At 42.5% G+C, this 22,656-nt stretch overlaps 2 protein-coding genes across 18 annotated transcripts in view; one reads left to right on the forward strand and one right to left on the reverse strand.

Annotated features, from left to right (window-relative positions):
* The first annotated feature begins 6,312 nt into the window (after positions 1–6,312).
* Positions 6,313–12,195, forward strand: UTS2 (urotensin 2). The gene is made up of 5 exons (XM_004024586.5): positions 6,313–6,497; positions 6,880–6,902; positions 8,878–8,988; positions 10,113–10,156; positions 11,929–12,195. Exons 1-5 carry the CDS (start codon positions 6,373–6,375, stop codon positions 12,043–12,045), a joined length of 420 nt encoding a protein of 139 aa, XP_004024635.1. The 5' UTR covers positions 6,313–6,372; the 3' UTR covers positions 12,046–12,195.
* A 2,445-nt stretch (positions 12,196–14,640) lies between these two features.
* Positions 14,641–22,656, reverse strand: part of PER3 (period circadian regulator 3) — a 60,837-nt gene continuing 52,821 nt past the window's right edge. For all 17 annotated transcript variants that reach the window (XM_031013588.3, XM_055383641.2, XM_055383616.2 and 14 more), the window contains exon 22: positions 14,641–17,145. In XM_031013588.3, coding sequence (XP_030869448.3) covers positions 17,062–17,145 — 84 coding nt within the window. In that variant the 3' untranslated portion in view covers positions 14,641–17,061. The remainder of the gene's footprint in view (positions 17,146–22,656) is intronic.

The following is a 22,656-nucleotide window of genomic DNA, read 5'->3' on the forward strand; positions in this document are numbered from 1 at the left end:
CCTCGATATGGTCACGTGACATAGCCCCACTGATCTCTGGTTTTATCTGGCTGTGTCCAGCCCTTGGCAAACATGCTGGGCGCATGGCTCAGGCTGATCCCTCATCTGACCCCAGGGCCTTTGCACTCACTGTTCCATCTGCCTGGAGGCTCTTCCTCTCAGATAGCTTCGAGGCCCTCTCCACACTTCCTGCAAGCCTATGCTGACCCTCTGCAGGAAAAGAGCCTCTCCTGTGAAGTCCCCACCATTCTCCCCACTATCTCTTGAGGGGACCAGCATGGGGCCTGTGACCCCCCCAGGGGTTATTGCTGCAGCTGACAGACGAGGCATTCAGTAGTCACTTAAGCCAAATGGTTATCTGAAATACAGGTGACTAGAAACGAAATCTAGAATTCATGTAGATTAGATTAAATTAAAATTTTAATTAATTTAAATTAATATAAATTAAAAGTCTATCTGAGAGCCTCTAACCTATGATTTTACATGAACACAAGTAAGAATGGACCCCGATGATGTCTGCAGGAAGTTCAGAAGTTCAGTGTCAGTTGAATATGAGCTGCCCTGGTTTCAGGTATCCTCAACTTCTCTGGACCCAAGTCTGCGCATAAAAATGGTACAAACATTGCAGTATTCAAAGCACACACAAACATATTCCTCACAGATCACCCCAAATTATGATATTTATTTGGCAATCAGTGAATAGGCTTTAAATATTTGGCAAAGTCAATTCCTATCAATTTCTCTTCATGGAATCCCCACAACCGAGGAGAATCAATGTAACCTCATTTTCAGAAGTTATGACCAGCTGGGCGTGGTGGCTCACACTGTAATCCTATCACTATGGGAGGCTGAGGCAAGTGGATCACTTGAGGCTAGGAGTTTGAGACCAGCCTGGTGAACATGGTGAAACACCATCTCTACTGAAGATACAAAAATTAGCTGAGTGTGGTGGTGCATGCCTGTAATCCCAGCTACTTGGGAGGCTGAAGCGTGAGAATAGGGACTTGCTTGAACCCTGGAGGTGGTGGTTGCAGTAAGCTGAGATCGCACCACTGCACTCCAGCCTGGGCGACAGAGTGAGACTCTGTGTCAAAAAAAAATAATTAATAGAAGTTATGACCATATTATACAACGACAAACGTGTCAGCAGGGAGAGGGAGTTTAGATCAATTTCAAAACAAAAACTGAAAAGAGGTTTGTAATTTTTATGATATGCTTATCCAGTGGATAGGAGTGCTCCATAGACAAAGCCATCCCAAATATTAATGGTTTACTTCTTTATGACACGCAGAAAATGCCCCTCTCTTTTCAGAAGTTACTTTGCAGCTAATTAGAGGAATCCCACTTCTCAGGGTGGTCTTTGTTCATGTATGTCCTGGCACAGATGTGAAGCCATGCTGCTTAATGCAAGGGCCATTAGCGTGGAATGACGTGCTCAGTACATTTCTGGGACAAGGTGACACTGTCATTGATGGTCTGTTGAAGGAAAGAAGCTAATTTTCTTTTAAGCGTAAGCCTTTAGTAGTAACTTAATTAGGCCATGCTGTAAAACCATCACTAATAACTGTCAGAAGTACCCCCTGAGTCACTAGGGAATGACAAAGCTTGGCAAACAGCCTCTTCCTTGGAGCCCAGGAGTTCACCTCCCACCTCATTTTGAAATGGTCCTCACGGGTCTTCAAAGACCCCCTGTCTCTTGGCCTGAGTCCGTCCTTCCTCTTCGTGAGACTTCATGAGTGCTTTACATATATATAAACATGCATGAGCGTAAACATGCACATGTAATGCACAGACAGACAATGTAAAACAGCTTTCTTTTTTTTTTTTTTTCTGGAGACTGGGTCTCAGTCTGTTGCCCAGGCTGGAGTGCAATGGCATGATCACGGCTCACTGCAACCTCAACCTCCCAGGCTTAGGTGATCCTCCCACCTCAGCCTCCCAAGTGGCCCAGACCACAGGTGCACAACTACTCCTGGCTAAGTTTTGTATTTTTTTTAGAAACAGGGTCTCACTATGTTGCCTAGGCTTGTCTCAAACTCCTGGGTTTGGCAATCTTCCTGCCTCAACCTCCCAAAGTGCTAGGATTACAGGTGTGAGCCACCATGCTGCACCAAAACATTTTAAGAAAAGAAAAAAATCCCTTTATTTTCAATTCTGTAAAATGACACCACCAGTGCTTGCCCACAAGCTCATCTTTTTTTTTTTTAACATAGTAGTAACTACCTGATATTCTAGTTCTTTTATTATATTTTCCAAGTTTTTATAATCTTTTAGTTACTATTTTAATGATTACCAAAATTACATTTTGATACTTAATGCACTTATTTAGGGCATTGAGGCCAAAAGGTTGAATTACAGGAGAGATGGAGGATTGTGGGGAGAGTAAGGGTGAGTAGGGAGAGGAAGGAGGGAAGAGGGAGGAGTCAAGTCACTGAGGGCAGAGGGCAGAGGTCAGAAGGCCAGTGGGATCCTGGTCCCTGCTCCTCCACTTTTCCTGGGATTCTGGAAGCTATCCAGTGTCTTTCCAACATGCTTCTCTCTCCCTTCCTTCCTTCCTTCCTTCCTTCCTTCCTTCCTTCCTTCCTTTTCTTCCTTCCTTCCTTCCTTCCTTCCTTCCTTTTCTTCCTTCCTTCCTTCCCTCTCTCTCTCTCTCTCTTTCTTTTCCTACAGAGTCTTCCTTTGTGGCCCAGGCTGGAGTGCAATGGCGCGATCTCGGCTCACTGCAACCCCCACCTCCTGGGTTCAAGCAATTCTCCTGCCTTAGCCTCCTGAGTAGCTGGGATTATAGGCACCCGCCACTACTCCCGGCTAATTTTTGTATTTTTAGTAGAGACGGGGTTTCACCATGTTGGCCAGGCTGGTCTCAAACGCCTGGCCTCAGGTGATGCACCTGCCTCGGCCCCCCAAAGTGCTGGGCTTACAAGTGTGAGCCACCGTGCCCGGCTGTTTTCTTAAATTGGATGGAAGTGGTTTCTCTTGGACGTTAGGTTCCGTCCTCTGTCCGACCCTGCTGGCACATGGGGGTGCTGAGAAATATCTGTTGAAAGAGTTAAGAAGTCTTAAGTGATTCGAGCACTTTCCATCTTAGAGGACAGTGTGCGAGCACTCGCCCTGGGCACTCCTGCCGAGGCCTCCAGGCGCTCCCACACAGCCAGCCTGGGCCTTCGGGAAGGTTCCCCAACTGTCAGCAGCAGGGGCCCCCCAGGGACTCTCTTCACTTTATTTGCCCTCGCAGGGATCTTCTTTCAGTTCCTCCTCCTCGGAGGCCACAGGCCACGCTTCCCCAACTTCTCTCGCTGGAGGCTCCACACTCCACTCACCACTGAACGGATGGCTGCCCTGTTCCTTTCGGTTCCTGCTCAGATGCCCCTTTTCCAGGGCATCCCAAGGGCCCTGTCTGAAATCACACTTGCCCTGACCACCTGCCCCTGTACTGTCTCCTTGTTATTGTTCTTCATAGCAAGAAACAATTCCTACAGCGTATGTTAATGTTGTCTATCGCCTCCAGTCAGAAAGTTCATGAGAGTAGAAACTTTTTATTTTGTTCACCGTTCTTTCCCCTAAACAGAGACTCCCATAGGGCTGGTGCCCCACTCACTGATTCAACAAATATTTATCGAGTCTGCCTACTGTAAAGGATAAATACATAAAAGAGTGCGATAGCCAGGTGTGGAGGCTCACACCTGGAATCCCAGCACTTCCGGGGGCCGAGGCAGGAGAATCTCTGGAGCCCAGGAGTTTGAGACCAGCCTGGGCAACATAGCAAGACCCTGTCTGTACAAAAAATAAAAAAGCCATGCATGGTGGTTTGCGCCTGTAATCCCAGAGGGTTGGAAGGCTGAGGCTGAGGCAGGAGGATTGCTTGAGGTTAAGATTTTGAGACCAGCCTGGGCAACACAGTGAGACGCCATCCGAAAAAAAAAAATTAGCTGAGCGTGGTGGCATGTGCCTGTGGTTCCAGCTATTTGGAAGGCCAAGGTAGAATTGCTTGAGCCTGGGAGGTCAAGGCTGCAGTGAGCCATGATCACGCCACTGAACTCCAGCCTGGGTGACAGAGTGAGATCCTGTCTCAAAATAATAATAATAATAATAATAATAATAATGGCCAGATGTGGTGGCTCACACCTGTAATCCCAGCACTTTGGGAGGCTGAGGCAGGTGGATCACTTAAGGCCAGGAGGTCAAGACCAGCCTGAAGTCCTTTTCAAACCTTTTGTCATATCGCCCAGGCTGGAATACAGCAGCATGATCTCAGCTCACTGCAACCTCCGCCTCCCAGGTTGAAGCTATGCTCCTGCCTCAGCCTCCGGAGTAGCTGTGACTACAGGTGCCCGCCACCACGCCTGGCTAATTCTTTTATTTTCTGTAGAGACGGGGTTTCACCATGTTGGCCAGGCTTGTCTCAAACTCTTGACCTCAGGTGATCTGCCCGCCTCAGCCTCCCAAAATGCTGGGATTATAGGCATGAGCCACCGCGCCTTGCTCGGCTTTTTCATTTTCTTACCAGTATCTTGAGCAAATGTTTCTAATTTTGATAAAGTCCAATTTATCAGTTTTGTTCATCTATTGATTAATTTACAAAAATGGTATCTATGGTATACATCATGACTTGTTTGTTTGTTTGTTTTGAGATGGAGTTTTGCTCTTGCCACCCAGGCTGGAGTGCAGTGGTGTGATTTTGGCTCACTGCAACCTCTGCCTCCCAGGTTCAAGCAATTCTCCTGCCTCAGCCTCCCAAGTAGCTGGGACTACAGGCACCTGCCACCACGCCCAGCTAATTTTTGTATTTTTAGTAGAGACGGGGTTTCACCATGTTGGCCAGGCTGGTCTTGAGCTCCTGACCTCAGGTGATCCACCTGCCTCGGCCTCCCAAAGTGCTGGGATTACAGGTGTGAGCCACTGTGCCTGGCCATGATGATGATGATGATGATGATGATGATGATTTTATTAGTTTGATGTTTTGATAATATGCATACATTGTGGAATGGCTGAATCAAGCTAATTCGCATGTGTATTACTTCACATTTTTAGCATTTCTTTGTGATGAGAACACAAAATCGATTTTTAGAAATCTTCAACTATACATTGTTATTAATCAGAGTCACCCTGAGGTACATAGATCTCTTGAACTTATTCCTCCTGTCTCAATTTTTTTCCTGTGTGATTTGTGTCTTGTCTAAGAAATATTTGCCTAACCTGAGGTTGTGAAGGTGTTCATGTTTTCTCCCCTAGTAGTTCTATCATTACGTTGTAACCACTTTTTTTTCTTTCTTCTTCTTTTTTTTTTTGAGACATGGTCTCGCTCTGTCACCCAGGCTGGAGTGCAGTGGGGCGATCTTGGCTCACTGCAGCCTCAACTTCCCAGGCTCAAGTGATACAGGCATGCACCACCACACCTGGTTAGTTGTTGTATTTTTGGTAGAGACAGTGTTTCTCCCTCTCTTTTTTTTTTTTTTTTAGACAGAGTCTCGCTCTGTCACCCAGGCTGGAGTGCTGTGGCGCAATCTTGGCTCACTGCAACCTCCACCTCCTGGATTCAAGCAATTCTCCTGCCTCAGCCTCCTGAGTAGCTGGGATTACAGGCACATGCCACCATGCCTGGCTAATTTTTGTATTTTTAGTAGAGACGGGGTTTCACCATGTTGGTCAGGCTGGTCTCAAACTCCTGACCTCATGATCCATCCGCCTCAGCCTCCCAAAGTGCTGGGATTACAGGCGTGAGCCACTGCACCCGGCCGAGACAGTGTTTCTCTATGTTGCCCAGGCTGGTCTTGAAATCCTAAACTCAAGTGATCCTCCTGCCTCGGCCTCTCAAAGTGCTGAAATTACAGGCATGAGCCACCGTGCCTGGCCTATCTTTGTAACTTTTGTGTTTAGGTCCACAGAAAGTTTTGAGCAAAGAACTACCATGATCTGACTTATGCAGATGCTTCTGGCATCACTCTGCTGTGCTGAGCCTGTGGCAGGCCCGAAGGCAGACTTCAGGACGCCTGTTGGGGACCTTTCCACCCATCCGGGCTTGGACCAGCTTGGGCAGAGTACAGTTGGGAGTAGAGGCCACATTCTGGAAATGTTTATCAGCGAGTTTTCTGGTGTAAGTCCTTCCTCCCTCCTTGCTGAATAATAATCAATCAACTTTATGAGGTTATTTCCTTTCTCTGAAGACTGAAGTGCTTGCGGCTTCACATGAGGCCACGTGTATGTACAGAATTGTCTTGAGCCTGGAGCAATGTTTGCTATGTATTTTAACTTTTCACTGTTTTAAAGGAAATAGCTGGTTTTAAGTTTTAATCCACAGATTGTCATTCTTCAGGGATGGCAGCCCTAAACACAGCATGGCAACTCATCTACTCACTCATGAAAGATTAAAAAATGGAAACCAACGTATTTCATCTTATGCTCTGCGTCACTTCTGCTCGGACTCATAAATCCACGTCTCTTTGCTTTGGCCACTTCAACTCATATCCAAGCCTTTCTTTAATTCATGATTTATTGCTGTAAGTTACCTCTTTTGCCAGATTTATAAACTCACTGTTCTTTATATAATACCTACTTTGTACACTAGGCAACAAGACAGTTAATTTATTGTCTATGACTTGTTACCTTGAAAAATTACATCATTGCAAAGTGATTGCCTTTTAGCCTCCATAGCCAATAAATTCATTTTTTTTTTTTTTTGGAGAGGATGATGTCAGGTCATAGGATGATATATATAATCAGTGAGCAGGCAGAATGAGGAGAGAGTTGAAAGTTCTCTACAACAGAAGCCAAGAAGGAAGCCGTCTATCTTGTGGCGATCATGTATAAGCTGGCCTCCTGCTGTTTGCTTTTCATAGGATTCTTAAATCCTCTCTTATCTCTTCCTCTCCTTGACTCCAGGGAAATATCCTTTCAACTTTCAGGTAAGATTTTTTTTTTCCCCTTATGTTAGTCTTGAAAGAGCCTTTACTAGTCTTAAATTCAATGTTAGAGATAAGAATGGGATTCCTGCTTGAAGGAGTCTGGAGTCTTGTTCTCTCAATAGTCCCAGCTTTGAAAAGAATATTAAAGGATCCTTACTGCACATTTTAGATGTAGTAATGGATACAGTTTTTTTTTTTCTGTCTCTACAATGTAAAAGGAGAAGAGGATAATTGCTTGTTTCATGTTACCTCTGTACTCTTGTTTTGGGTAATATATACATTTTTCCAATTTTAAAAATTGCATGAAATTTAAAACATCATTACTTTTAGTTTTTACTTTAAATGAACTGGTTGAATGTAGCACTGGTTGTTCTAATTATAGATTATTAATGGATTTATTTGTTTCACCTTTTGTTTAAAAAAATCATCTGATATGTGTTCTACGAAACAAAAATGTTTACTAAAAATTTTTTAGTAAATGACAAACTAGGGAACTAGGGAGTTCATAGACTTCCAAGTATACTGATCGTTTCCTTTTGATTTATGTTAATTCAGTTTAAGTCTAAGTTGAGTTAAAGAAATACACATCAGTCAAGTAGTTTCTCATTTTGCCATTGTCTTTCCATTTAGTTAAAGAAATGAGAAAGCTAATGCTTGGGGATCAGGTTCCATCAAAAACTTAACTAGATTTAATCTTATCTTTAATCTTGAGTAATTTTAGCCTTTTTTTAAATAAAGAAAAAAAACAAACAAACCCTCTTTTAAGCCAAGGATTTTATAGTTTCTAGTCTCTAAAAGTTCATCCCAAGCAGCTTTCTGATGATCGTCAAGCACTGTCATCAGGCACTGCCAACCAACTTCCCGAGTCACTGATATGATCATTGGCTGTCCTACTAATAGTTAAACACTGGCATTAACTTTACTGAATCTCTGCTATTTACAAAGAAACAGCACACATCTCAAGATGAAATAAGTGAAAATACTCAGCTACTACTGTCATCTTAAAAAATTTACAAGTAATTTAAGAAACATAGATGAAATGAGTGTAGCATCTCACACAAATTCGAAACAAGTGGCAGCTTATCTCAGAATTTGTTCTCATTTATTTCTCCAGAAATGAGCTTTCCTATCAGCATTTATAGATGATGAAATTTTATAGATTATCATTAACAGTCTTCAGAAGTGCTGTGAATGTGCTCAGATGCCTTTATGATGATCTGCTCACTGTCCTCCAATCAAGGTTGCAGCTATTTGTAAGCCTGTGGCACGCCGGTCCCACACATGGCCTCCCACCCTGACTCCCACAGCCTCGAATCGCAACACAGCAGCAGGTCTGCACTTACCACGCCTCACACTCCGGTGTGCCCTTTCCACACACCTTAAGCGCACTTACCATGCATTCTATATGCCATCTGGTCGACCACATTTCACATAGGAAATGCCACAATCAAGTTCCTTACAGATGATTTTGAAGCCAATTCTAAGTATAATAATTGTATTGAAATCTTGAAGTTCAGTAAGAGAAGAGGTGATACCATCCTACTGGCTTTATAGGAAGATTGTAAACAATCTTTCTTTTTCCTCTCCAATGTCATCACCCAAATATCTAAAAGCAAAAAGGCAGTAGGCAGCAGTAGATAAGCAGAAATGAGGGAGAGTCAGACTTTTTGAACCAAAATGGTTTTGAGAAAGGCTGTGGCTTATCCCTCAGCTCTCGTTCAAGGCAGCCGAGGGGCTTGGCTCATCACGCGGGTGTCAGATCCACATCTCCCGGCTTCCCATTCTGCTGGCTGGCACACGGGCTGGTAGCATTTCCACCTCTTCTAGAATACCACTGATGACACATCATGAACTCAGCGTTGGAAGTTTTTCTAGTGTTCATCTCCCTATCTCTGGTGCTCACCAGAGACACAAGGAACAGAAATAACTAACTGAAGGATGAACCCAATTGTAAGTATCTGTTTTTACTCTGTAGCACCTCATGAAGATGCGCGCTTAACTCCGGAGGAGCTAGAAAGAGCTTCCCTTCTACAGATACTGCCAGAGATGCTGGGTGCAGAAAGAGGGGATGTTCTCAGGAAAGCAGGTAAAATGCTTCTCATGTTTATAGCGTGTCTGATTTAATTGCTACTGAACTTACCGTCTGTCCTCATCTAGAAGAGGTGAAGCTCTCTTTTGGAATATAAAGATGAGCTATATAAAATAAGTAATTACCAACACTCTCCCCTCCCGGCCTGTGCGACCTTCTTTTCCCCAGCAGCTCCTTGCTCGCACTGTGCTCTTTGGTACCTCGGCATTTTGTCTTTCTGTGTGGACTTTTATTTTTGCGGGGTAGGGCTTGGTGGTAATTATTCCAGTTTCCAGTGAGTGCAATTTAAAATCCTAGTTTCCCATTTACTGAAAACTTTTAATCTTTCTGTACTCCAGTTTCTTAATCTGTAATCAGGAATGATTAAGTTTCCACCTCAGAAGGTAACTTGTGAAGAGTCAATGAGTCAAGGCAAGTAAAATGCTCGAGTCACACAGAAAGTCATTAATAAAATGTCAGCTTATTCCCCCGTGGCCACATTCCTCCAAGCATTGACACATATGCTCAGGAAGTTCTGGAAACAAAATTGAGCCTTTTGCTGGGTGCGGTGGCTCACACCTGTAATCCCAGCACTTTGGGAGGCTGAGGTGGGCGGATCACTTGAAGTCAGGAGTTTAGGACCAGACTGGCCAACATGGTGAAAACCCATCTCGACTAAAAATACAAATATCAGCTGGGCATGGTGGCGGGCACCTGTAATCCCAGCTACTAGGGAGGCTGAGGCAGGAGAATTGCTTGAACCCAGGAGGCAGAGGTTGTGGTGAGCCAAGATCTCACCACTGCATTCCAGCCTGGGCAACAGAGCAAGACTCTGTCTCAAAAAAAAAAAATTTTTTTGAGCCTTTTAAGATAGGTATTGTTTAATAGACAGGAGTTCATTTGTTATAAAATATCTTTGACGAGCTAGTGGACTGCGAAGTTACTGAGGACAATGCAGTGACTTCTGTGAATTCAAGATAAGAACAGGAGTGCCTGTCTGTCTGCATTCAAGAAAAGCTTGCTGCAATGTGGAAAAAGACCAGAAACTAGACATAATTTAGTAATATTATTTTGTATATCTTAAAACAAGCATACAAGGGAAACAACAGATCTGATGAACTGGCTTCAAAACTGTTTTTCAGACTCAAGTACCAACATTTTTAACCCAAGAGGAAATTTGAGAAAGGTAAGTGACTCTATTTATGAGTCAGGTTTAAAAAGGTGAACATTCTGTACTGGTTTTACAGGACTCTGAATTCATGAACTAGAGGAGTGTTCTTGGTGGAAACCACACCTTAAAATAATTGGCCAGCATGACCACGTGCGGTAGCTCATGCCTGTGATCCCAGCACTTTGGGAGGCCGAGGCGGGCGGACCACCTGAGGTCAGAAGTTCGAGACCAGCCTGGCCAACATGGTGAAACCCTGTCCCTACTAAAAATACAAAAATTAGCTGGGCGTGGTGGCACCTGTAATCCCAGCTACTCGGGAGACTGAGGCAGGAGAATCGCTTGAACCCGGGAGGCAGAGGTTGCAGTGAGCTGAGATCGCGCCACTGCACTCCAGCCTGGGGGACAAGAATGAGACTTCATCTCAAAATAATAATAATAATAATTGGCCAGCATTATTTCAAAGCATTAATTTTTCCAAATTTTGATGGATATAAGATCTGAATGCAACAGGAACCTACCCAGTGCCTGTTTTGGGTAAATCAAATAAGTTGTGAAAGAATGAAAAAAATGGGTGAGGTCCCTGCTCTCAAGTCTGGCATCCACTTGTGGTCTCATTCACCATCTAACAAACATGCGGCCCACCGCCAGCAGCACCGGGAGCACCTGGAAGCCAGTGAGGGATGCAGAATTTTAGGCCCACCTAGGACCTGCGGAAGCAAAATCTGCATCTTAACAAGATCCCCAGGTGATTCACATGCATGGGAAAGTGTGAAGGGCACTGCAAGACAACATCTAATGGAAGAAGGCCATGCTCCAGACATTGACCTGAACCATGTACAGAAGGCCGGGTGCGGTGGCTCACACTTGTCATCCCAGCACGGGAGGCCGAGGTAGGCGGATTGCTTGAGGCCAGGAGTTCAAGACCAGCCTGGGCAACACAGCGAAACCCCATCTCTACAAAAAATACAAAACTTAGCCAGGCGTGGTGGCATGCACCTGTAATCCGAGCTATTTGGGAGGCTGGTGCAGGAGGATCACTTGAACCTGGAGGTGGGGGTTGCAGTGAGAGGAGATCGCACTACTTTACTCCAGCCCGGAGAACAGAGCAAAACTCCATCTCAAAAGAATACAATACAATACAATACAATACAGTATACACAATACCTACAATACACAGAAGACAATACATGCACAGAACATGTTACTATTTATTTATTTATTTATTTATTGAGACAGGGTCTTGCTCTGTTACCCAGGCTGGAGTGCAGTGGTGTGATCTTGGCTCACTGCAACATCCACCTCCCAGGTTCAAGCAATTCTAATGCCTCAGCCTCCCGAGTAGCTGGGACTACAGGAGCCCGCCACCATACCCAGCTAATTTTTGTAGAGACGAGGTTTCACCATGTTGCCCAGGCTGGTCTCAAACTCTTAGGCTCAAGTGATCTGCCCACCTCAGCCTCCTAAAGTGCTAGGATTATAGGCATGAGCCACCTGCCCAGCCGCTGAAATGGTTTAAATAGAAATCGGTCAATGAGGGTTTAGGAAAATTCAGGACAATCGCTGGGCTGAACAGACTGGAAGGACACTCATTAGAGGTAGGGAGGTGGGCACAGGAGCCCCACGGGCCCGGGACACTCTTGTTACAATTATAGTCCAGGGAAAAATGCAAATACTTTTCAGAAGTCCAGTGTCTTGACTCAAGATTCCTTTTTCTTATAGGAATCTTCACTCGTTGGTAACGTATCTGTTTTTTTTTTTGTTGTTGTTGTTCGTTTGGATTGTTTTAGTTTCAGGATTTCTCTGGACAAGATCCTAACATTTTACTGAGTCATCTTTTGGCCAGAATCTGGAAACCATACAAGAAACGTGAGACTCCTGATTGCTTCTGGAAATACTGCGTCTGAAGTGAAATGAGCATCTGTCAGCTCAGAAACACCCACCTTAGAACATGAAAGATAACACAATGCTTGATTTGAAAACAGTGTGTAGAAAAACCAGGCAAACTACACCCTGTTCATTATCACCTGCAGAATAAATCCTCTATGTTTTGCACATATCATGAGTGGTTATTTTCCCTATAAGCATGTCCTGAAAACTTATAATTATCCTTTTCTTCCATTTATCCTTAGAAAATTCTTTGAAACTTCAGAAGCAAAGCTAATGAATGAACAGAAGCAAACACTAAGAAAAAGTCACGCAAGTTAAACTTGTTAAATGGCAAATCATTTAAATAAACTACATTGTCTCAGCTATGATGTCCTCTCAACCTTTTAAAAAGACAACATAGTACTTAAAAAATAAACCACTGCCAGGCACAGTAGCTCACGCCTGTAATCCTAGCCCTTTGGGAAGCTGAAATGGGTGGATCACTTGAGACCAGGAGTTTGAGATCATCCTGGGCAACATGACAAAACCCTGTCTCTACCAAAAATACAAAAATTAGCAGGGCATGGTGGCGGGTGCCTGTAGTCCCAACTGCTCAGGAGGCTGAGGCACGAGAATCGCTCGAACCTTTGGGGTGGAGCTTGCAGTGAGCCGGGATCGCACCACTGCACTCCAGCCTGGGCAACAGAGGAAGACTGTCTTGAAAATAAAAAATAAAATAATAAATAAAATAAAAAATAAAATAAAACAAAACAAAATAAAAAGAAACCAGTATCTCGGCTTGGAAAAATCTCTAGTTACCGGTGTCTGAGATGAAGGGCGGGAGTGTCTGAGATGAAGGGCAGGAGTGTCTGATGCTCCTTGGTTTCTGAAGTTCGTGGGGGAAGTTCATGTGCTGAGATTCTTTCTCTTGGCTGACCAAAGTCCTGAACACTTGACAATTTTAATCTTTTAACATTGAAACTTGTATGATCTCAGTTTCTGTGAGTTCAAGGATCACAGTTTCTTACACTGGGAAAAACACCTTGATGTCTCTTACAGAGAGAAGAAAGCTGAGGCAAGATTTAAGATTGTGGAAGAAAGAGCCTGGCTTACGAATTTTTAAAACCTATGTGTGTACGTACTGACTTCTATTCCGTGAATACATCTGTATAAATGTGGTTTATGTATGTATAGAATATACAGTGTGAACTCCTGAGAGTTCTGTGTGGTTCTACACAGAACCATGTATAGGGGAGGCCTGGATGTTTATGAGAAACTTGTTTCTCTCATTGAGCTCTGACATCCCACCACATTCCAGAGGGGTCTGCACCAACCAAACAGCAACACGCAACTCGTGTCAATCTTGTCACTGACCATCACAAGTTTCCTAGAGAGTACAGGTCTCAGAGAGTTTACCCTAAGGACATCAAGAACTTGGCCGGGTGGGGTGGCTCACGCCTGCAATCCCAGCACTTTGGGAGGCTGAGGCGGGTCGATCACGAGGTCAGGAGATCGAGACCATCCTGGCTAACATGGTGAAACCCTGTCTCTACTAAAAACACAAAAAAATTAGCCGGGCATGGTGGCGGGCTTGTAGTCCCAGGTACTCGGGAGGCTGAGGCAGGAGAATGGCGTGAACCCAGGAGGCGGAGCTTGCAGTGAGCGGAGATTGCACCACTGCCCACCAGCCTGGCAACAGAGCGAGGCTCTGTCTCAAAAAAAAAAAAAAAGACATCAAGAACAAATCTAAGGGAGAGATGTTTTAACCTGGAATGAATGTGCAAGCTCAGAAACATGCTAACATTGAGGACAGCTATGATAACACTGTGGTGTGTCTCTCAGTGTTGAAATTAAACCAGTTCTCTGGAACACAATGTTGGCACCATAAAACTATTCCTGTATCAGAGATACTTAAAAGTGGAATTCCACTGCAGAATTCTGAAGTCCCTACTCATTTTAGTGTATCAGGTGATGATTCATACAGATTGGGGCTTTGCATCAGGTTTCTAGGGTCAGATTCCTACTCCCAGTGCACACCAGCTGTGAGTCTCTGATCCAGTTACTTGACTCCCCCTGCCTGAGTTTACTTCTCTGTAAAATGACAAGAACACAATGCTTATTTCACAGGGCAGCTGTGAGGATTAAATAATTCGCGTCGAGCACTTAGACCAGCACCTGTCAGAGGAGCATACACGCAAAGTATACTGAGCTATTTTTCTTCCTGCTCTTATTATGGTTTGTTATAGAAAAGAAAGGTGCAAATGGTCTGAAAGGTGTAAACTTTAAAAAGCTCTGTTGGCTTCAGGATCTTGTTCCCTGTTTTAATTTCTAGATTTTGTTGCCACCAGTTACACAGTCAGATCTTGTACACAGGTTCACCCTAGCTCCCACAAGCTTAGCGTTCCAATAATGGAACACTAGGTGTAAACGGGCTACATAAGCCAATACATTTCAAAGTGCCTGCATCTTCATCCTCCATAGTAGGTGCTCAGACACATCGGCCAAGGCAAACACAGAATGTGGCTGAGAAACGCAAGGTTAACTAATATGAGGGCCCCTCAACAGATCATAAGAAGCACTTCTAAATGATACAGAACACACATTCAAAGATTTGTTGACACAGGGCAGGACAATTTCTCACGTTTTACATGTACAGAGTTTATTTGTTGTTTTTACTTAAAAAGATACCCAATTGAAATATTACTAATGATTAAAAACAAATTCAGAGTTAATTATAAATTCAGTTGAAACAAAATTTCAGTTTGGATTAAATTTACACTGTGAATTACAATGAAGTTTCACTCAGTTGCAAAATGAATTCCATTCATACAGCATCTTGTTTTTCATAAATCTTGACCTCTGACCAAAGAAAACACAGCTTTTTGGGTAACATTCATGTAAACACTGAAGCCTATAATATAAATTTTTATTACCACTTTCAATAGTCATTAATATAAAAAGTTAACAAATTTAAACAACAAAGTTTAAGCTGGGGAGAGCCCCCTCGGGGGGCGGCGGTCAAGCTGCTGAGCCCCCTGCTCACCGCCAGCAGCAGGTGCAACCTGTGAGTGCGTGAACGCGTCCACCCACAGGAGGAGCGCTCCTCATGCTCTGACAGTTCTGCGACAAGCACCAGTTTCAAATCAAACCTAGTATAACAAGTACTCCATAAAACGTGTGCTAAGGCAAAGAAATAAGCACATTTGGATAATACAAATATCCAGAAACAATGGAAAAGAAAGGCTTCTATTAGAGAACATAAGGCTTAGCATATATGAATGCGCAATGATCCTGATAGCTACGGATACCGTTTTTATTTACAGTGGCAAAAACTTTATTACTACAGAAGGTCACTGACAGACAATCTACTGGCTGGTTAATTGTTTCAAATTTGATTCTTTATCAAGCAAAAATATCACACAACCTGATCAACACACACACAAACGCTTCAGAAATCACTTAACTATCAAGATGGAGCAGACTATGAGAGCTATTTATAAAACACGAATATTTGCATGGAACTGCTTAATATCAGAAAATTCCAAGAACTGTCAAAGGCAGCATTTGAAAATAGTTCTGACACCTTAAGATGGAATTACCATCCAGAAAGCCACTACTTTGAAAGGAAATCTGAGCTATGAGGATGGTCATCATGGATAAAAAGGTCGATTTTCCTAATCATTATCAGGATGCATTTACAAAAAGCTGTAAAACTTCAAAGGAGAAAAGTATTTTCCTTAAAAAACCATAAAAAAACCAAAAACAAAAAAAGGAAAAAAAAATAAGTTACTTTGTTGCAAGTTATATAAAGACAAAAGGTTACTGTAACCTTCATTTTCTTCTATTTGTTTTTTCTGATCTGCAGGGGTGTGAATTTCATGTATCATTCCAAGTTTAAGAAGGAAACAGGGACTTCTCTAAAGAGCACCAGAGAGTGAGCTGATTTATCAAGTAAACAATCACACTCACTTCTTAAAAGACACAACTACAAACGCCATAGAAAGCGGTGACTGATGGAGCCTGCAGGACCCTGTGGGCGAGGACAACTGGGCTCTCCTGGACGTTTTCTCTTTTGCAGTCCCCACAACACTGCCCTGTTCAAGGGCAAACAAAAGGCAGTGCCAATCAGACCTGTGGTAGGGCTGGAGTGACCTCTTTTGCATAAATTCATTGGAAAGAAAGAGTTAACTGTTTCGGTAAGAATGAAAATTTAAACACAGAAGTATGTAAGAATGATACTAGCTTTTACATTGCTTGTAAAACATTTTACAGTCATTATTTTAAAAACAAAAATACTCAAAAGGGCAACAGCACTGGGTAAGAACCTCTTTCATTTTAATATTACACATGCAAATGCTAACTGAAACTTACAAGAATAGGCCCATGGTAAGCAGATCGATTTTTAACACAAGACTTTCAGAATTTCACTGCAAGGTGGGAAATCAATAGGAAAGGGATCTACAAGGATGAAGGCCAAAACTCAACCCCCAAAACCTGGTTATCCCAGATATGCTAATGGACAGTATGTGCTAATGTGTTGTGAGAAAACCGGAATGTTTTATCTTAATTATGGAGGGGAATGCCAGGTTGAATGAAGCCTGTATGAACCTACTACATTCATGGAAACCATTATGAAAAGTATACAACCTGTAGGTGGGATTTCTTCAAGCACTCTAAGGGGAAAATGACTTATGTAACAGAACAAAATAAACAAGGCTAAGGTTTGGGGCTCATTCTAGCTATACTTCTAATTTACTCTGGGTGACATCTGAAATAAAGATACACATACCTCTTTAGAGGCCATCCAATCTCTTTAGAAGACAATTCAACTACAAAAACAGCCTAACTGGCCATTTTAATATATCAGGAACAAAGAGAAGTAAGATTCTGTATACAATGTCTGCTTCAAAAAGATTATGTGTATTAAAAAATCAAGAAGAAAAAATCTTAACATTCAATGATAACTTCATGGTCATTTAAAAGTCCAGGACTTAAAAAGGTCTGTCTGTGTAACACGTCTTGGAAAGGGTATGAAGGTTCATCCTCACAGTCACTCAACTGCTGTCTTCTACCAGAACCTGACCACAGGATGTGGCCGCACCATCAGCTGAATCTTCATTTTCACAAGTGACACAGGCCTCCAAAAAAGAACAAAGCAGGTGAGTTACTTGATGTCAGTGTCACCTAAAGAGTTTTAAAACAGTAAAAGGCTGGTCACATGTTTCTAACTCCCCAACTTATTCATGTCTGAAAATATTTCATTATAGTTCATTCTTTATTATTATTATAACTATTTTTATTTTTTTTTTTGAGACAGAGTCTTGCGGTGTCACCCAGGCTGGAGTGCACTGGTGCGATCTCAGCTCACTGCAACCTCCGCCTCTCAGGTTCAAGCGATTCTCTTGCCTCAGCCTCCCAAGTAGCTGGGACCACAGGCGCCCACCACTGCGCCCAGCTAATTTTTGTTTTTTGGTAGAGATAGGGTTTCATTATGTTGGCCAGGCTGGTCTTGAACCCCTGACCTCGTGATCCGCCCACCTTGGCCTCCCAAACTGCTGGGATTACAGGTAGTAGACACCGCGCCCAGCCTCATTCTTTATTATTAAAAGGCAAATGACAAATTGTTTAAATACAGTCACGTGCCACATGACGTTTCGGTCAAAAACAGACTGCATATATGATGGTGGTCTTGTAAGATTATCCTACCACATTTTTATGGTACCTTTTCTATGTTTAGATACACAAGTAACACTGTGTTACAACTGCCTACAGTATTCAGGACAGTAACAGCTGTACAGGTTTGTAGCCTAGGATCAAAAGGCTGTCCCACAGGGCCTAGGAGTGATTGTAGCAAGCTACTCCACTGAGGTTTGTGTGAGTACACTCTAGGACGCTTGCACAAAACATCCCCATTACTAAGTGGCGAAAGGACTGTGCTTTTGTTTAAATTGCTGTGGGGCTCATTTTTCGTATACCTGTCTATTTACAACCAGAACAACACTGAAAAAAACAAAGACACTTACAATAACCAGCCCAGCTCCTGCTTTTTGGTGAGACCCTACCCAGCCATTCTTACATGACAGACACTCATTCTTTTCTTTGAAAATGGAGATGGGGAGATTATTCTGGGAAGATGGCAGAGAAGGAAGACTAGGACTCTGTCTCCTCACCTAGACAACAACTGGACTGACAAAATCAGTCCGAGGTAACTATTTGGAACTCGAGTCTATCTGAAGGCCTGCAACTTTCTAGGAAATGCTTAGACGGTAAGCTGTGGTTGCCTGTGGTCAATTTCAGCTTGAAGCACAGCAGCAACTACCCATCCCTGACCTTGGACAAGGCACGTATTCCTGAAGCAGCTTGCACACAGCTTGTGGGAGTCAGAGTGGGCAATAAGGACCCCGTCTTCCAACAATCATAAAACAAGAATCAATAAGCCCTGGGAAAGGGGAGAATCTGGTTTCCAGAATTACTATGTTATTAGATTCAAATGTCTAGTTTTCAACCAAAAAAAAAAAAAAATCATTAAGGCATACAAAGAAACGCCAAAGTACAGCCCCAGCTCGTGCGACCCCCTTCCTGCCCATGGGCCACATGCGGCCCAGGATGGCTTTGAATGTGGCCCAACACAAATTCGTAAATTTTCTTAAAATATTTTGAGTTTTTTTTTAGTGATTTATTATTTTTTAGCTCATTAACTATTGTTAGTGTTAGTATACTTTATGTGTGGCCCAAGACAATTCTTCTTACAATGTGGCCCAGGGAAGCCAAAAGATTGGACACCCTTGGTATAGGCCATTCAAAGGGAAAAAATAAACCAATAGCAAAAGTCTCTGAGAAAGACCAGATGAAAGAATTGCGAGACAAAGATTTTAAAACAACTGAAAGATGATCAAAGAACTGGTAGGGCACAGTGGCTCACGCCTGTAATCCCAGCACTTTGGAAGGCTGAAGCAGGTGGATGGCTTGAGCCCAGGAGTTCAAGACCAGCCTGGGCAACAGAGTGAGGCTCCATCTCTGGAAAAAAAAAAAAAAAATTAGCCAGGCATGGTGGTACACACTTGCAGTCCCAGCTACTTGAGAGGATCACTTGGGACCAGGAGGTAGAGGCTGCAGTGAACCGTGATCATGCCGCTGCACTCCAGCCTGGGTGACAAACTGAGACTGTCTTAAAAAAAAGAAAGAAAAAGAAAAAGCTGGGTGCGGTTGCTCATACCTATAATCCTAGCACTTTGGGTGGCTGAGGCAGGTGGACTGCTTGAGCTCAAGAGTTCAAGACCAGCCTGGGCAACGTGGCAAAACTCCATCTCTACAAAAATTAAAAAATTAGCTGGGCATGGTGGTGTGTGCTAGCTACTCGGGAGGCTGAGGTGGGAGGCCTGCTTGAGCCCAGGAGACTGAGGCTGCAGTGAGCCATGATCATGCCACTGCACTCCAGCCTGGGTGACAGAGTGAGACCTTGTCTAAAAAAAAAAAAAAAAAAAAAAGAAAAAAGAAAAAGATGATGAAAGAATTAAAGAAAGACATGGAGCAAAATCAAGAAAACAATGTACAAACAATGTAAATATCAATAAAGAGATAGTAAACCTAAAAAGAAGCCACAAAGAAATTCCATAAATAAAAAGTACAAAACTGAAATGAAAAATTCACTAGAGGGATTCAAAAGCTGATCTAAGCAGGCAGAAGAAAGAATACACGTATGAAGACTGGACAATTGAAATTGTCAAGTCTGACGAACAGAAAGAAAAAAGACTGAAGAAAAGTCAACAGAGCCTGGAGGACATGTGGGAAACCATCGAGTGGACCAACATAAGCACTACAGGGGCCCCAGAGGAAGAAAAAGAGAAAGAGGCAGAAAGATTATTCGAAAAAATAATGGCTGAAAACTCCCCAAGTCTGATGAAAAACATGAATGTTAAAGTCCAAGAGGCTAAATGAACTCCAACTAGGATGTACTCAGAACTCGGAGATCCACACTATAATTAAATACCGTGCAGACAAAGACAAAGATAATCTTAAAAGCAGCAAGGGAGAAGCAACTCACACATGCAGGAGATTCTCGATAAGATTATCAGCAGATATCTCATCAGAAACTGTGGAGGCCAGAGGGCAGTGTCCCAGTGTATTCAAAGTGCTTAAAGAAAAAAAACTGTCAACTAAGAAATCCTTTGGCCAAAAGTAAGGGAGAAGTGAAGACATTCCCAGACAAACAAAAGCCAGGGAGTTTGATACCACTAGACCTACCATCCAAGAAATGCTAACAGGAGTCCTGCAGGGTTGAAATGAAAGGACACTGACAGTAACCTGAAGCTGTGTGAAGAAATAGAGATCTCAGCGAAGGTAAATATTATGATTGCAACGACGATGTGCAATTCCACTTTTTGTTTTCTACATGATTTAAGAAACTAATACAATCAAAGAAAACTAGTAGTCTATAAAATCCAGTATTATTTTAACTTTGATTTGTATTCTCATATTTTGCTTTCTATATTATTTAATAGATTAATGCATGAAAATAATTATGTTTTTGGAAACACAATGTATAAAAAACCTAATTTTATAACTTCAGTAACTGAAAGAAGATGGAGATGGAGCTCTATAGAAGCGAGTTTTTGTAGGTTGTCAAAGTTAAGCTGGTATAAATTACACACTGCAGTGATATGTTAGAATGCTAAATGTAATCCCCCTGGTTATCACAATGAAAATAGCTACACAATATACACAACAGGAAATGAGCAGGGCATTACATTTCACTTCAAAAAACCAACTAAACACAAAAGATGACAGTAATGCAGGAAATGAGGGAAAAAAAAATCTTTACGGCACATAGAAAACAAATAGCAAAATGACACAAGTAAGTCCTTCTTTACCAGTAATTACCTTAAATGTAAATGGGCTAAATTCTCCAATCAAAAGACAGAGATTGACTGAACCGATTTTGAAAGGCACTATTCAGATATATGCTGCCTACTCACTTTAGATCTAGATACAGATAGGTTGAAAGTGAAAGGATGTAAAAAGTTACTACATGCAGATAGTAACCAAGAGAGTAGGTACGTCTGTAAGTCAGTCACACCAAGACAAATAATGTATGATTCCACTCATATGAGGTGTGCAGAGTAGTCAAATTCATATGGCTCTTGCCTGTAATCCCAGCACTTTGAGAGGCTGAGGCGGGCAGATTACTTGAGGTCAGGAGTTTGAGACCAGCCTGGCCAACATGGGGAAACCCCATTTCTACAAAAATTAGCTGGGCATGGTGGTGTGCGCCTGCAATCCCACCTACTCTGGAGGCTGAGGCAGGAGAATCACCTGAACCTGGAAGGCAGAAGTTGCAGTGAGCCAAGATCATGCCACTGCACTCCAGCGTGGGCAAGAGAGCAAAACTTTGTCTCAAAAAAAAAAGAAAAAAGAGAAAGTAGACCAGTGGTTGCAAAGGGTTGGGAGAAGGAGGAATGGGGAAGTTACTGTTAAATGGGTACAGTTTCAGTTTTGCAAAATGAAGAGAGTTCTGGAGATGGATGGTGGTGATGGTTGCATAATGTGATAATATTTAATATTCTTGAATTATATACTTAAAAATAGTTCAGAAGGTAAATTCCATGTTATGTGTATTATACCACAATAAAAATGTTAATTTTTAAAAAGAGGGGGTAGTAGGATTTCATTGTCTTGCTTACTTCATAAGCCTTAATACCATACTTTTTTTTAACACCTAACTTTACTCTCTTTTTTAAAAATATTTTTACACACACACACACGAATTATTTGTCTTTTTTGAGACTGGCTGGAATGCACTGGCGAGATCATAGCTCACTGTAGCCTCAATTTCCCAGGCTCAAGCAATCCTCCTGCCTCAACCTCCTGAGTAGTTGGGACTATAGGTGCACGCCACCACACCTGGCTAATTGTTTTGATTTTTATTAGAGATGAGGTTTGGCTATGCTGCCCAGCGTGGTCTCCAACTCCTGATCCTCTCACCTTGGCCTCCCAAAGTGCTGGGATTACAGACGTGAGCCACTGGACTAGGCCTACTTGTTATTAACTTGACTCTTCAACCTCCCATATCTTGATACTTGCGGGAATAAAGATCTCACTACTAGTACAACCATCACTACCGTTACCACAGCTGCCACCAACACTGGTTGGGACCATTGGTAAATCAAAGCTTTACTGTTCAGGCTATTCACAAATAATCTCATTGAGAAGAACTCATAACAGCAAAAAGACACTTAGGTCCCATTAAAGTTTCTACTTAGTACGAATACTACCTCTGGTGTGAATCTTACATCTTTTTTTTAACTCTTTTCAAACAATGCAGACATATTTGAAATACATAACAAATGACCTATCAAATGCAGTCAATCACACATCAAAGCAGGTGTTTTTACTCTTTATCGTACCCTAACATTCCAACTGGTAGAAGAAAAAACCACCTGGAGGCAAAAAGACCTGTATTCAAAACCCAATGAACTGCATGGCCTTGTATTAATTATTTCACATGTGTATAACCTGCTTGTTGCTTATTGGTAAAGAGGGAATAATAACACCTACCATAGAGGTAAACTGTGAGGATTAAAGTTTTTAGTGGGATCATGCAAGAACACAACCTATATTAAAAGCACTACCTGGCCAAAATACATGAGTAT

Source organism: Gorilla gorilla, chromosome 1, assembly GCF_029281585.2.
Source record: "Gorilla gorilla gorilla isolate KB3781 chromosome 1, NHGRI_mGorGor1-v2.1_pri, whole genome shotgun sequence".
NCBI lineage: Eukaryota > Metazoa > Chordata > Mammalia > Primates > Hominidae > Gorilla > Gorilla gorilla.